This window comes from Pieris rapae, chromosome 19 (assembly GCF_905147795.1).
Source record: "Pieris rapae chromosome 19, ilPieRapa1.1, whole genome shotgun sequence".
NCBI lineage: Eukaryota > Metazoa > Arthropoda > Insecta > Lepidoptera > Pieridae > Pieris > Pieris rapae.
In genome coordinates, this window is record NC_059527.1 from 1,897,728 (window position 1) to 1,912,584 (window position 14,857).

The following is a 14,857-nucleotide window of genomic DNA, read 5'->3' on the forward strand; positions in this document are numbered from 1 at the left end:
AAATTAACTAAACTGACTGGATACGTTAAAAACAAAAAAGTAAAAAGGCACATGAATCACGAAAATCTAATTTAAGATACTACTCACGTCAGTTAGTCGTTAATAAATAAAATAAAAAAGCTTTTTCTTACAGCAGAACAAGAAGTTGGATGAAGTAAGTTTACTTACATACTAGTGTTAGTTTTGTTAGTAATTAAATTTGTATCCTAAATTTAGTTAGTGGTTACGATATTCTTCTATGGAACTCTGGCGACTCGATTCCACAGTTCACTAGTTCATAAAATAAAATGTCTAGTGAAGCGAACCGTGGCAGATTTCCATCAAGGTGATGCGAACTAAATTTTGATCTATATTAATTATATCGAATATATTATAATAATTCTATCGAATATATGTTGTTTGAGTAATAAGAACTAAACATTAAATAACAATATGGGCTCTTTTATATCGATACGGTGGTCAGTTTCTCGCTCTTTAGTCTATGAATCTATGAAGGAATTACTAAATATGTATACTTTTCTGACTTCTGAACTTTTCTGAGTATGGTAAAATAAAGTTTTAATTAATGTTTACGTGTTTGGTCTTATTAAAACTTATTATTAGTAGCCGGAACGAATAATTAATTAAACCGACAGCCCTGAGCATTGAATACATATTTCTTTTAAAAATAAAAACAATTTTTTTTCGTCCTACGCATATGCACCAATAATATTTAATTTACGGTATTTTGCAATTCTTCCGTAACAGTATTATTAATGTTATATTTTGTTAAATATTGCTAAATAAATATGAACAAAAATTAATAGTATTTGCAGTATGTATCGTTACAATTGATTTTCTACGTTCTTTTTATTTTCACTATTAGGTATTTTTATGACCATATTAAAATTGAATTTAAAAAATATGCATTACTAATATCGAAGTATCAAACAGCATTCTCTGTTAGAAGAGAATCTCCATTTTATAATTCGAACAAAACGTTCCACTTGTTACTGCGAAGACGACTCCAACTAATAATTATAGGAAAGGATTACCTAATAAATAGCTGTGTAATTGAATAACTTTCCCTCTTTACACGAAAACGTAGATATTATCATCTATTTCTTACCACTGCAATTATACTTGGTGTAATTATAGTTTCATCGGGTTAGTCAGGTCAAAAGTCAAGTACCGACAGTAGCTACAATTAATATTTCATTATGCTTTATAGATTTCTTTTTATATGCGCAAAGAGAGAATGCAAAACAAAACACAAAACTACACTTGATTGTGATTGGCCAAACAGATGTCGCGATGTTAACCAATCACAGTTAAACGAAACGCGCAGTCGTTTTATTCTACCCTAAGATTAGCGAAGCGCTACTTGGCTATTAATTTATTTATTTCCCACAGCTAACAAAAATAATATAAAAACAAACAATTACACTAAAAATATATCAAAAGATGGAATACATAATATTTATAAAAAGGTTCTAACATTTACAGACGGGAATATACAATAAAAAATATTCAATACATTTAACTAAGAAATGCATGATGGTGTAAAAGTGAGGGTTGGTCCGTGAAGGTATTTAAATGATGAATGATATGGATATTCTTAATATTTCTTTTAACCATATTTCGTAAAAGCTTAAACAAGTCAAACACCACAATCTAGCCTGAACCATAATTATGGCTAATAGTATTGCTAACTTAATTTTCTACAAGTAGGTAAATAGCTTAAACAAAGACGTGCCTTAATCTCTTGTTCCTTAGTCTCGATTGGCCAAACACAGTTTGGTAAAATGATATAGACTCTGGGTTCTTATTATTAATTGTACTGCTCATGGATACGGATAGTCCTGGAAGCCCAGGCATATTGTCCATTTAAGTCAAACTGAACCATGAAGTATATTAAGATTGTATAGAGTTTAAAACAAAGCAATACATACGACGAAGTACTAAAACAATGGTGTTTCTAAATGTGTTTTAGTTCAAATAAGAACAAAACTACACTTTTATATGAACAATGGCAAAATAACAATTTCAATTAAATACAATAAAGACGAAGTTAGATCGAAAAATATCTTTTTTCACAAATAGTTTGAAAGTACATCAAAGTTCTACACGAAAACGCTATTCGCCCATTTAACTTTGCAAAGTTTTTTGTTGTTTCTGTTTGCTTCAATTTAAAATTGCTGTTGTTTTATAAAATCCATATTAATCTTCTAAATACTAAAACATTTCTATAAGAGGTCAAAAAAATTCAGTCTAACGTTAATGTTTAAATGTGCATTTTTTTTGCTGCATCATGAGTACAATCAGATACTTATGACAATATTGTACTGAAAGGAATGTAAGGGTTGCCTGAAAGAAATCGCTTGTAAGCAATAAGACCGCCTTATAACTTTTGTAACCTGTTTTTTTCATTATGTGTATGTTTTTGAATAAGGTAATAAAGTATATATATAAATAAATAAATATATAAGTGGACTCTTTGTATTGACGAAGTGGTATGGGTCCGACTGTATGGTGAATTAACCCTGTGATAAAACTAAGTATTAAATAAATTTTGTTAATTTTAAACTTTAGATTTAAAACAGACAACTGACAATGAAATAGCACGATTTATTAAAATTGCGAGGAGTTCACATTACTGCACTAGTAATTTGTTAATAAACAGACGTTCGTATAAAAAAATATACTTTTCTTGAAATACATGAAAAATTAAGATATACGGGATTTTTTAGGCACTGTGAGAGTATCAGAGACCTCTGAAAGCAGACATAAGTAGTGACACGGAAATATTGATATTGAATCTCTTCCTACGCGCTATTAATATCATTCTAATGAGAATAAACCGCAAACGAATTATGATTGTATAAGCGAGAGAAATGTATCATATGGACACAATGAAGCATAATGAATGACACAATAATTTAAACGGAATATTTAAAAAAAAAACAGTTTTCTACGTAAGGAGACTTCGCTGCTTTCAGTGATTGCTAATGTCATAGCCGATATTTTGATACAATTATAAATCCCACGTCTTTAATTGTAACACAAAACCATTTCTTACAATCTATATTATCTAAAAAAAAGGATAAATGGTCTTAGATGATTTGATTGCCTATCTCCACTGAATTAGACATATTTAAAATATTTGATTAAAAACGGTTACTTTTAGTATTTAAACATAATTAAGTACGTAATTATATCACAGGCCAACTTAAGTCTAAACGTGCTTTAGTTAGATCCGCGGCTATGAACCAATAGACTTCCTGTTTTTTGTGTACTCGCTACGGTAAAGGTAAACATATATAAAACATCGTGAACTCTGTAAAAAGTCTACTACGTGTCAGGTACAGAATACCTGACACGTAGTTTTTACATCACCTACTTGGCTATTCGAAATGATCACGAAACAGCTTAGCTCACTAGTTTAAGTTGGTTAAATTCTTACACTATGCAATTAAGTACAAGAATTTAATTCTCATTCAACCATATGCACAGCAATTTAATTCATCTAAACGAATACAAGACAATTGCGAACTTATCGCTTCCAAAAGATAATTAGTCCGATAGAAGCAGTTTATTACATAGTAGTCGTGATAACTTTCTATTGAGTTTTTTACACATTAAAAAACAAAAGTATCTATGGCATACGAATCAAAACGATTACGAGTGATGCAGTGTGCTGTTTGTCAAGATTTTAAAATCCATTTCAGATTACTGATAGAATGATAATTTGTTAATTTTAATACTGTTAAGTATTGGAACGCGTGGCTGTGGCTAACCAATGTACAGAAATCCTCGGAAAAGTGTGGCCGCTCCGTGAAGCCTGTTAAGTGTACTACCCTTCTACGCTTCTAGAAGGAGCTAGTCTGGCTTAGTTAGCCAGCACTTAGCCAACACAACGGACTTAATAAAAACGGAAACTAAACCACGGAGGAGTCTAAACTATTATTATTATCGACCATCATTTAAAAAATTCAAATTCGCTTCGCTAGACAAGATGGCGTCGCACCAAATATTCACGTAAACAATCTTTAAGTTTTACGTATTAAATATATATTATGTTTCGACCAAAATCAGTTCAGTATCAGGATACGCCATTGTCGATTCGATTTTTTTATCATTTGTCGTAGGAATAGTTATTAAGTTATTTTACTTAATAACGTTTTCAAAGCCATGTTTATGGATTACTCCCATTAACACTTTCATACGATCAATTATGATTGTATGGAATAATTCTAAAACGGAAGCTTCTGTGTAACATCATTTTTTGTTCTAAGTATTATTTGTTGTTTCAAATGTTACATTTTAGTTTTTTTTAATGTATCATTGACGTTCATAAGTGTACATTATGTTACCTATATGAATAAATGATTTTTGATTGATTTGATTGATTGATATAATTCCCTATTAATACACTTACTTGTTTTCTGTTCATATACATACATTGTTTATCTATGTAATCTGTTTTGGCTTTCTGTATTGTCTTATAATATGTATAAGTATAAGATTACTTGTACATAAATAAATTTAAATGGAAAATAGCGTAAAGATTACACGAAACCGAAATATATTAATTCCTTCCTTCCAAATTTGTCATTTACCACCACTATATCTTATTGGTACTATATACCTATAGGTATTTATGTATGCGCCATATATAATCTGGCTTTAGTCGTGTTGATTTATAAGGAAATCTTCGCCATGGAACACAGAATTACTGAATACATCTACAAAAATAGGGATTTTATACGAATATATAATAAATATTGACTAAATTGCAACATGACGAAAATAATATAATATTTATAAGACTAAAACAAATGACGAGAATAATTTAATATTTTTGTGAAGCGCAATTTTTAGTGACCTAAGAACATACTTTTAGTGAACTTCTAAATCAATAAATTTTGATCTAAATAACTGGATCTGCTACAAGAAAAAATATTTTTGATATAAAATAACCTACACAAAATAATCCACATTTACTGTAGGAAAATGACTTAATCAATCTTTGAATATATAATGAAAATATAAATTTACAATCTTGCTATCTCTACAATGAAACAGATCATTTTCCCGTCTATTAATTCCAATTTTGCAACCATTATCTCCTTATTACTTATACGGCAATTATTGTGATTACCCACTGCACTTGGCTATAGTTTATAAATATATCCATAGACTGGGGTAAGATTATTAAAGATTTATTTGCCGGATATCAGCTGCCTCTGTTACTAAATAATGAGAATGACAGCTGACAGTAACATAACTGGGTTTATAAATTAACAACGTCAAAGTCAAACAAATTCAATTGGTAATCAGTCTTCTGTGCCTAGCATAAGTCGTCGATTTTTCGCTCTAAGGCCGGTTTTCCACGATGTTTTTCTTCACAAATAGAAACATCCATTAGTGCATAATCGTTCTTCGAACTGTTATATCATAACCTTGCACCCTATCTGGCTGACATATGTACTAGTACCTTCTGTGTAGTCAGCATTTCCCACCGAGAGGTGATATTATACTTAAAATATGAAACCAGTTCGGTATCATCCTTCGTTGCACACACATTTGTTGGCTTTCATTGTTCATTTATTTATTTATTTATTAAGTCTACAACATCATACATATTACGAAATCTACTGATAATTTTTCAAAAATCTTCTATCTAATATGTACGACAATATATGTAAACATAAGTTTTGCTAAAAATAGGAATTTAAAAAAATACAGTTAAAAACATAAACAAGATAAGACAATAATTACACAGTATTAAATAAAAGACCTCGACGTCCGCCGTTCCACAACTGCGCGTTTTTCCAGGCAGTTTTTGCCGCGCACCACCACTCTGTGGAACCAGCTGCCAACTGAAGTATTTCCGAACCAATTCGACTTAGGGTCCTTCAAGAAAAGAGCGTACCAATTCTTAAAAGGCCGGCAACGCACTCGCGAGCCCTCTGGCATTGAGGGTGTCCATGGGCGGCGGTATCACTTAACATCAGATGAGCCTCCTGCCCGTTTGCCCCCTGTTCTATAAAAAAAAAAAAAAAGATCCATTGTATCGTGAACTCATCTTTCCTTTTTTATATCTGGGATACTTCTAACAGAACGCTCAGTTGAATTGACCCAAGCAACTCTCAAATACAAAAACTGTTCTAGTAAAACATTCTACGCACAGTGCGTACACTTGGAGGATATACAATCTAATCGGCCGAGAAATGGGTGCTTGTATTTATAATAAGCTTCATTATTGTGTTATCTAATAGGTACGGACGGAAATTATATTGATTGATTTATACCGAGACGGGCTTTAGGCTAATTGAGTAACGTGTTTAATGTCTATAGTTAATCGTATTATGACTACTGCAATTAGCGAGGTAGCGGTAGATGCATTTTATTACTCGAATCGATGACTAAATAAACATGATACTGTCATTGGCTATAAAGGAAATGAATGTTAAGACGTTGAACAAGCACGCAATTTAATCAACACTTTAATATAGCCAAAGATTTTGAACGCGTCATCTAACAAATTAATTTTAATGATTTTGATAGGTTCTAATTTTCTTTTCAAAAGAGTCTAGTGGCTTCAGTGTGCGACTCTTATCTCTGACAGTGAGTAACTTGTTTTAGACCCAAAAATTCGACGAATGTCATTTAGTCTAAAAAGACCGCGCCACTGGTTTAATTTAATTTTAATTGAAAAATTATTGGATATACCTTTATCAAGGAAGGCAGGCAGGCTATTTAACATTGTGTCACAAATAAATAATTTATAAAGAATATGTCTAGATACATCATCTGGATATCATAATATCACCTTGTAAAAAATATTTCCGGAGCCAACCCTAGAACTCATTGCATAATGAGTCTAGATATTTTTATAAGCAGTTACAAGTAAAAGACATAATGCATACCAAAACCAACCTTAACCCCCTAACATATGGTTCAAATTTCAATGGATGTGTACATTCAGTTGAATTGTGACCGGAAGATACGTAATAAAAACATTTACATTTATCGAAAGCCCTTCAACGATTCTGTCCTGAAGGCATATTGAAGATTATTGTATAATCGATTCTAATCGACGGTATTTAGTACGTTGGCAATTGATTGGGTATTAACGATACCGAATTTATGGGACGATCTTTAGTTAGTGAAAATGTGCTTTTACTAAATACGACTTGTTACGAGGTGGAAGCTTTTAGTAACTTTTAACAACTATCAGCCTTTCACATATATTTTGTAATATGTAAATTGTGACAAATATATAATCAGTTAGGTTAGGGAAGAAGAGGTTCATCTGATGTTTAGTAATAACACCGCCCATGGACACTAACACTTTGAGAACGTTTGCGAAGCCGGCTTTTTAAGAATTGGTAAGCTCTCTTGACCCTAAGGCGAATTGGAAATACTTCAGTGCGCAGCCAATTCCTTATAGTACCTATGTGAAAAGAGATTATATTCCAAATTTAAAACTGTCCCTACCGGGTTCATTGAATAGAAACCGATTTCTAGATGAATCGATATGAACTCGTTCACAAAGGCGCTAACTTATTCAAAACCATTACAAATTATACTTTACAATAGCGTTTCCAGCTTTCGTACAGATTGCTATCGATTAATCGCGTAATCGAATGAGTAATCGATAAAAAGACGTTAACGTGGGAAGCTTTTGATCGTTTTAAAATCTTATACAAATTATCTTTTTCTACACTATCTTCCGACTTCTTCGTGTGATTTGTATTGTACTTATTTCGCCAGAAACATCTAAAGATATTCCGTTCTTGCTTTGGTCTAAGTATCCAAAATTACTTCGCGTGCACAATTATTTTGAATGCACTATTTTGAAATTGGAACGCAAACTTCTACCATTTGTTTAAAAGAACAAAGAACTGTAGATAAATAATCAAACGAATGTTAAGAAAACACTTTAAGGGCTATGTTTACCGACGCTGTAACAACGCGTTAACACGGTCATACAGTATTGGGATTTGAATAAGACTTGACCTCAATTATTTATTAGTCTTAAAATGAAATTCAAAATCCAAGGACTATCAAGAGATATAAAAAGATTACAATTAGTCGAAAATTTATTTATTTCTTTATAATAACACTCCTGCCTTAACAGGTGACCCTTAATTGATAAAAGTGAACATTAAGTAATATACTTTACAGATGAAACAAAAATCACAAACATGAAATTAAATATCAAAAAATACAAGAAATTAAGTAACCAACTACTACAGGCACTTACAAATAAAACTTTTGCCAGATCACTCAACGGACAATGAAAATGTCAAGATAAATCTTAACTCTTGGCCAAGAACGAGAACCATGAGCTTTACATAACAGGAATGCATTTTAAATTATATATAGAAATGACTAGGTTAATAAATAATAAACTTTATTGTTAAAAAATCTGGTGACATAATTGATCTGGAAAATCCTCAATTCAAAATAATATTTCTAAACTTTCTTCTTGCTCGTATAAACTAACCTGCCGTTTAAAAGAATCAGCACTCAGTACACTTTATAAACAAACCATTAAATGGGTGATGTTTATTTTTGCGTAAGCTCTTGAGGAAATGCCAAAATAATATTGTACGGACGCATCAAAGCATCTTGATGCGTGTCACTTAGGAGACCCATTGTGTAAAAAGACGTAGGATATGGAAAATCTGATTACATCTTATAAAAGGGGAAAGTGAGTATTTATTTATTTATTTTGCAATCCTACAACTAACATAAATCACATAAAACAAAAAACAATTATACTAAAGGTATAGCCAACGATGGAATACATATTATAGAATATATTATATTAGGTGTGTTAATTAGCCTAAAAATTGGGGTAAACTAAGTTTAACATATAGAGGGATAAGAAATATATGTTGATTCACAGATCTAAGTGACATGCACAAAAATTTCACGAAAACCGGTCGAGCTCTTTTCACACAAAAAAAATATCAATAAAAAATACTAAAAACATTTATCTAAATAATACCTATTTCGGCTGTGTTGTGTGATGGTGTGAAAGGGAGGATATGAACGAGGGTGCGTTTGTGGTGTGTGCTCATGATATAGGTGATTAAGCGCGATGGATATTCTTAATACTTATTTTAAGCATATTCCGTGAAATCTTTTTTTTAATGAACACAATATCCTCCTTGGATTTGACGTCTTTGTCTCGTTAAAGCTTTGCTCGTAGCAACATTGTACTTCAGATATTCGTGACTCGAGTCTTTATTAACTTAGTATCTTACTCAGTCCCAAAGCTTCACAAAGCTCAATTCCATGATTCATTGTTGCAGGCGCCAGCTATGACTGTTCTGTCTGGGGACAGCTGAGCTTATTTCATTCAACTTCGATAAATGATAAGTTTGTTTGACACTTAATCATTCTCTTTGTTTGTTGTAAGATTTGTACCTTCGATCTATACTCTATATCGAGCTTTAGCTTAGATTATGAAATTAGTTTACATGCAAAATTGAATACAATTATATGTTACAAGAAACATTTAATTGTTTGTGTTAAAATGGCTACAAAACAGGGCGTATTTAAAAAATTCCTTCACTATCAGAACCCCATCTTATTCGTGAACAAGGCTTAGAATATACTCAAAAAAGTTAGGGTTTTGTATGAAATTACAATTACTTAAAGATGAGTAAAACTCCAATAAAAATCCTAAATTAAACCATTAAGAATAGAGTAAAATTGTGCTACAACCGAAATAATGCGGGTGGACCCGCAGAGCACAGCTAGTCTGAAACATAATATAATGTTTACATACTATTTCTTACTATCTATTTTATCGATTGCTAAAAACTATTTTATAAAGTACATAGCTAGTAGTAGCCAAAATAATAATAGTAGAAGCCAAAATTATAAACCATTTATTTATTTTTGATATCTTGGCATTGAAGAATGTCACTTATACGAAAATTTGTCATCAAAGCAGCGCAGCTACTTAAATCGAAATCCATCATAACTAACGCTCGAGCCTTGAAAAAGCTATGAATAGGCATTTCGCATCAGCGAGCAATATCCATCAAAACACCGGATTCAGAATCCAATAACATTGAATACAAATTCAAGCTAAATTTTGGCATTTCGGATCTGACATAAAAATAAAATCATTTAATAAAATTGAATAAACTACTAAGACGATGCCTTTATCCAACGTGTATTAAGTAATAAGTTTGTCATGAAGAACGGTTTAATGCTCTTTCTAGAAAAAAATTTTTTTTCCATATCTTATAGATATAGCGTAAATGACATTCTATTGATCTCTTAACCGCAATATAGCAATGTCTATTGCCTAAGCCGATGAAGTGAAATCAATGTAATTTTATTTTTATTTTTTCCGTATTTATATATTTTACATTTAATCGTGTTATGTTCAAGCTAAAGCTAAAGTCTAAATATTATTTCTAAAGAAAATCAATTAGAAACTGCACGAAAGACTCGTTAATAAGTGAAATATCTTATAATAACATATCATTAGAGTAATAAGCCTTCCGTAGAAAGTAAAGAATGGCCAGGTCATAGGTTATTTTCTCGCCCTTTACCCCATGTCCATTGTTTATTTACAAGATATATTACGGACAGACACAGGTGTACAAGTCGGCTGTATGTATCTCGAATTGTTTGGGTCAAATCGCAATATTGCATCCTGGATAAAATAACATTCTATTTTATTAAAAAACTTTTCAATGTGCGATTTTTAGCAACTAATGTATCGTTTAGTAAACCCACAAAAGTTATTTTATTTGTTAGTGCTTTTTAGTTAATATTATGCATTTGTTTATTGGTTATGCATTCTTGCCAATTTTGGATCACCAGAAAGCATGCTGGTTTTTTTATAAATAAATAAATTTGATTAAATATTAGTGAAATAAATAAAAGTTTTGATTCCCTAAAAGGTTTAGCCGTCTTCGAGTTATGAGCTTAATAATATATTTTGCGTTTATTTTTTTGTATATCTAAAAAAAATATAAATATATAAATCAGTGGCGCTACAGCATTTTTAGGTCTTGGGCTCACATTTCTGTATCTGATTAAGTTAATCTAATAGTCAAGTAGGTTGACGATTGGATTGATTCACGATGTTTTAATTTATTATTAAATGCGCATATAGAAAGAAAGTCCATTGGTGCACAGCCAGGGATCGAACCTACGGCCTTAGTAGCTCACTGAAGTCAATACTACTTATAGATAAGTATAGATTATTCTACCATAAGATAATTTAATAGATGGCTCTGAATATACTGTAATTAGCATAGCGCATGAAGATGGGGCTTCATTTATACCAGCAAAAGAAGAAAGTGCTAATCAAAAGCTTTATAAAATCCGTTTAAAAATAAATGGTTCGTTATTTCAATTCGCCAAACAAAAGCTCACTCGCCTTTGTTTGTTGAAAGCTATCTTTGTCTGCCGCTTCGTAATTTCCCCTGCAGACTGAAAATTAAATATTGAACCGTATAACGTACAGTTTACATGTGGGCCATGGGGTATAGGACATACATGTGTTTGCACGTTTGTTGCAAAGAAATTATACCCAAGTCAATGTAATGTTTATGTATACAAAAGATTTCGAAAGAAGAAATTTTTTATAAGTGTTGTGGATGATATAAGGCTAACTAAGAGGTGATAGCGAGTGATGCATATAGCAGGTTAGTGTCACTCGTTCTTTTATACAGTGCGTCAATACAGACAAATCGGTCCATCATATGCTGTTATATGATATATAAGAGTGATATATCTTTTAAACCGAAACGTATGGCTCCGTAGATTCTTCATAGTTCACTACGGCTATAGGCTACGGTAAATTTAAGGTGTTGCGAAACTTTAATATTTTCTCGATACTACACTATAATAAAGATTCCAAAATGTATGAAATCAAATGAATCTAATTTGCACACTGTGCACTTTGATCTAATTTAACTTATTTATTATCTTTTAGCTTATCTTTTCTCTATCTTATCTGTTGGCTGCAGTAAGTACTTTTTTTAATAACCTAATCGCTTGAAATATTATGCAGGACGTTTGTCGGGTCCGCTAGTTAGATAAATTTTTTTTAAATTTTTACTCAAAACCATTTGCAATTGACTTATAACTGTCTCATAAAAATCTTCAAATTCGTGTGTGTTGCCCAATAGATGAATATATAATATTTTTAATTTATATTGCAGTTACTGTCGCCGAAATGATGACATACCATGAGCAAAATATATTTTCCAAGTAGGTTAGGATCAGGCCTGAAATGTTTACTTGATGAGAACTAATAAAAAGAACAGGAACGAAAAATTTTTTCATACAGGTTTCCTGACCTTTACCGAGATGACTCATTTGGAATGGCGCCACGATAGCCTTGCAAGGATTAAATTCTTGAGACCCGTATCGCGAAACAAACCATTTCATTTACTGATCTTATTTCAATAGTGGTCGATAAACCGCAGAATAAAACAATTTCAACTCTATCTGAGAGGCGTAGAGTTCAAAATCGAAATTGATTTTAGGTGTCGAAATGATCAACATTGTAGCGCCCACCACTTGTACTCAAATTGCAAATGTCCTTAATTTTAAAGGCTAATCCATAAAAGATGGTTTTGTTTAATGAGATGATACCGACCTTTATGCCACTTATTACTTAACGATGTTTGTTGAAATATATTTTCAATGGTGTGTGTAGTAAATAAAAGATTAGATCCATTAAAATAAAAAAAAAATAAAAAAAATACGTTTATTTTGGAACATAATATCATCATAGTATCACTTATTCCACGTCATTAAATTTGAACCTGTAGGCATCTCTACTCATCGGCAAAGAAGACAGAGGGTGTTGGCCGAGAGAAAAGGCCGGCGTAACAAACTCTCGGTACTCTGTTTAAAAAAAAAAGCAAATCATCAAACAATTCTACAATATTTAAAACAAATATAGCAAATTAATTAGAAGTAGAGTGCCCAGCACTAGTCCTAGGCCCTTTTATCAACTAGATAATCACTAACTATATAATAAGCCTTTTTTTTGCATTGCACGAGTTATTGTCCAAAATGTATGTCATTTTTCCCACAAAAAGCGGCGTGCATTAGACCAAAAGAGTCGACGGCGTGTGTCAAGCACAGATCACCTACTTGCATATGTGATTTATTTATTTCGGAAATTCTTGGATAATTTCATGAAAATCTGATTTCTCAGTGATCTTATCTAGCAGTTTATACAAATAGGTACTACAATGAATAACCTACAGGGCTGTTTCGAGCTATTAACTGACTACATGATAGTACAAAGTAATACTAACTGTTAGGTAATGGTAAAATCATTTCAATTGGATTCGCTATACACTTGATATATCTAGGCCATTTAAAGTTATACAACCACATGCATTTTTAATTGCCTATTGATTGAGCATCGTGTACCATCATTAATCAATATCTATAAATGAATCGATATTTTAGAAATACTTGTTTCATTTCGCCCGTGGCTTAGTGCTCGCAAGTGTTTTCGAAATAAGCCGGCTGTTACTGCAATGTCTACCTTAAATTCATCTTAGTTTAGTTGTACAGCTTTTGTCCAAGGTCTACAATAAGCACTACTTTCTATAAAAAATATCTGTCCCATAAAAAAGTGCGTGCGTACAAAGTACACATGTCAGAAGTAAAATTTCTTTGTAAATTAATGATTACTAAGGTATAAGCCCCAAAAGACGATCATGTTCCAGTATATGATCACTACATGTATTTGAATATCTATATTCACACTGTTTACACACTGTATACGTGCTAATGATAATATAAATTTAAAAAAAATCGTTTACTGTATTGTTATGAGACTGAATTTTCATCTAAAGTTCTAATATGTTCTAAACTACTACATCAACCACTGGCGTGTTATTTTTTCTCGATCCATCTTCTCACTCTTTCTCAATCGGTCTCTCCATTTTTTTTTCTCAAAAACGCTGCACATCTTCGTGACGAACCGTAAAAATTTTACCCTCATACACATAGGTGTATGAGGTGCCTTATTGAAGTGAAACTTCTATAGAGAAGTTTCACTTCAATAAGGCACCAATATTTATAAATGTATATTTTTTACAGAACAAGGGACAAACGGGCAGAAGCCTCAAGTGATGTTAAATACCGCCACCCATGAAAACTCTCTATCCCAGGGGGTCGCGGGTGCGTTGCCAGCCTTTTAAGAATTGTTAGGCTCGTTTCTTGAAGGTTTCCATTTTACAATGATGACAAAAGTGGTAAAGATTAATAATCTGCTTACAGCCTCTTAGCTGTGCAAAACTACAGATTTATTTCTTATTATTTGAATCTATATATGTTCCTATTAATTGAATCATTTCTTCGATTTTGGGCACTTCAGTCACTTTTTGTGACCCATTAAAATAGAATTGTCTGTTAATATTCACATAATACCGGTTAATAATTTTAGTTATAGTTATTAAAAGAAAGTGTAACGACTTCAATTGACGTGTCAAAAAACCACTGAGCGTGAAAAAGTCATAATAGATTTAAAGCATTTGTTCTCCCATTGCGTTCATTGTGCATATTAATTGCCTCACCTGGAAGAGCAGATAGCCGGAGTCGTACATCCAGAAGTCGTCGGGCGCGGTGCCCGGCTTGGCGAGGTGAATGGCGAGGCAGCGCTGCAGGATTAACTGACAGCGCTGCCCGCCCGCGCCGCGCGCGCTCATCACTGCCACGCCCGCGGCCGCATGCTCTATAAACAAAAATTCATTATAAAATAAAATATAATATAACTAGCTGCCCCCGCGAACTCCGTTTCGTAGAGACTGTTCGGTATTCCGGAATGGCACCTCAGTGTTTACGTCATAGGTTTTTAAATAAG

The 14,857-nt window shown here is 32.2% G+C and overlaps 1 protein-coding gene across 1 annotated transcript in view; it reads right to left on the reverse strand.

Annotated features, from left to right (window-relative positions):
* Positions 1-14,857, reverse strand: part of LOC110993509 (uncharacterized protein DDB_G0287625) — a 158,228-nt gene that overhangs the window by 103,710 nt on the left and 39,661 nt on the right. Inside the window, exon 2 of the mRNA XM_022259797.2 lies at positions 14,571-14,728. Within this exon, the coding sequence (XP_022115489.2) occupies positions 14,571-14,702 (132 nt within the window). The 5' untranslated portion in view covers positions 14,703-14,728. The remainder of the gene's footprint in view (positions 1-14,570; positions 14,729-14,857) is intronic.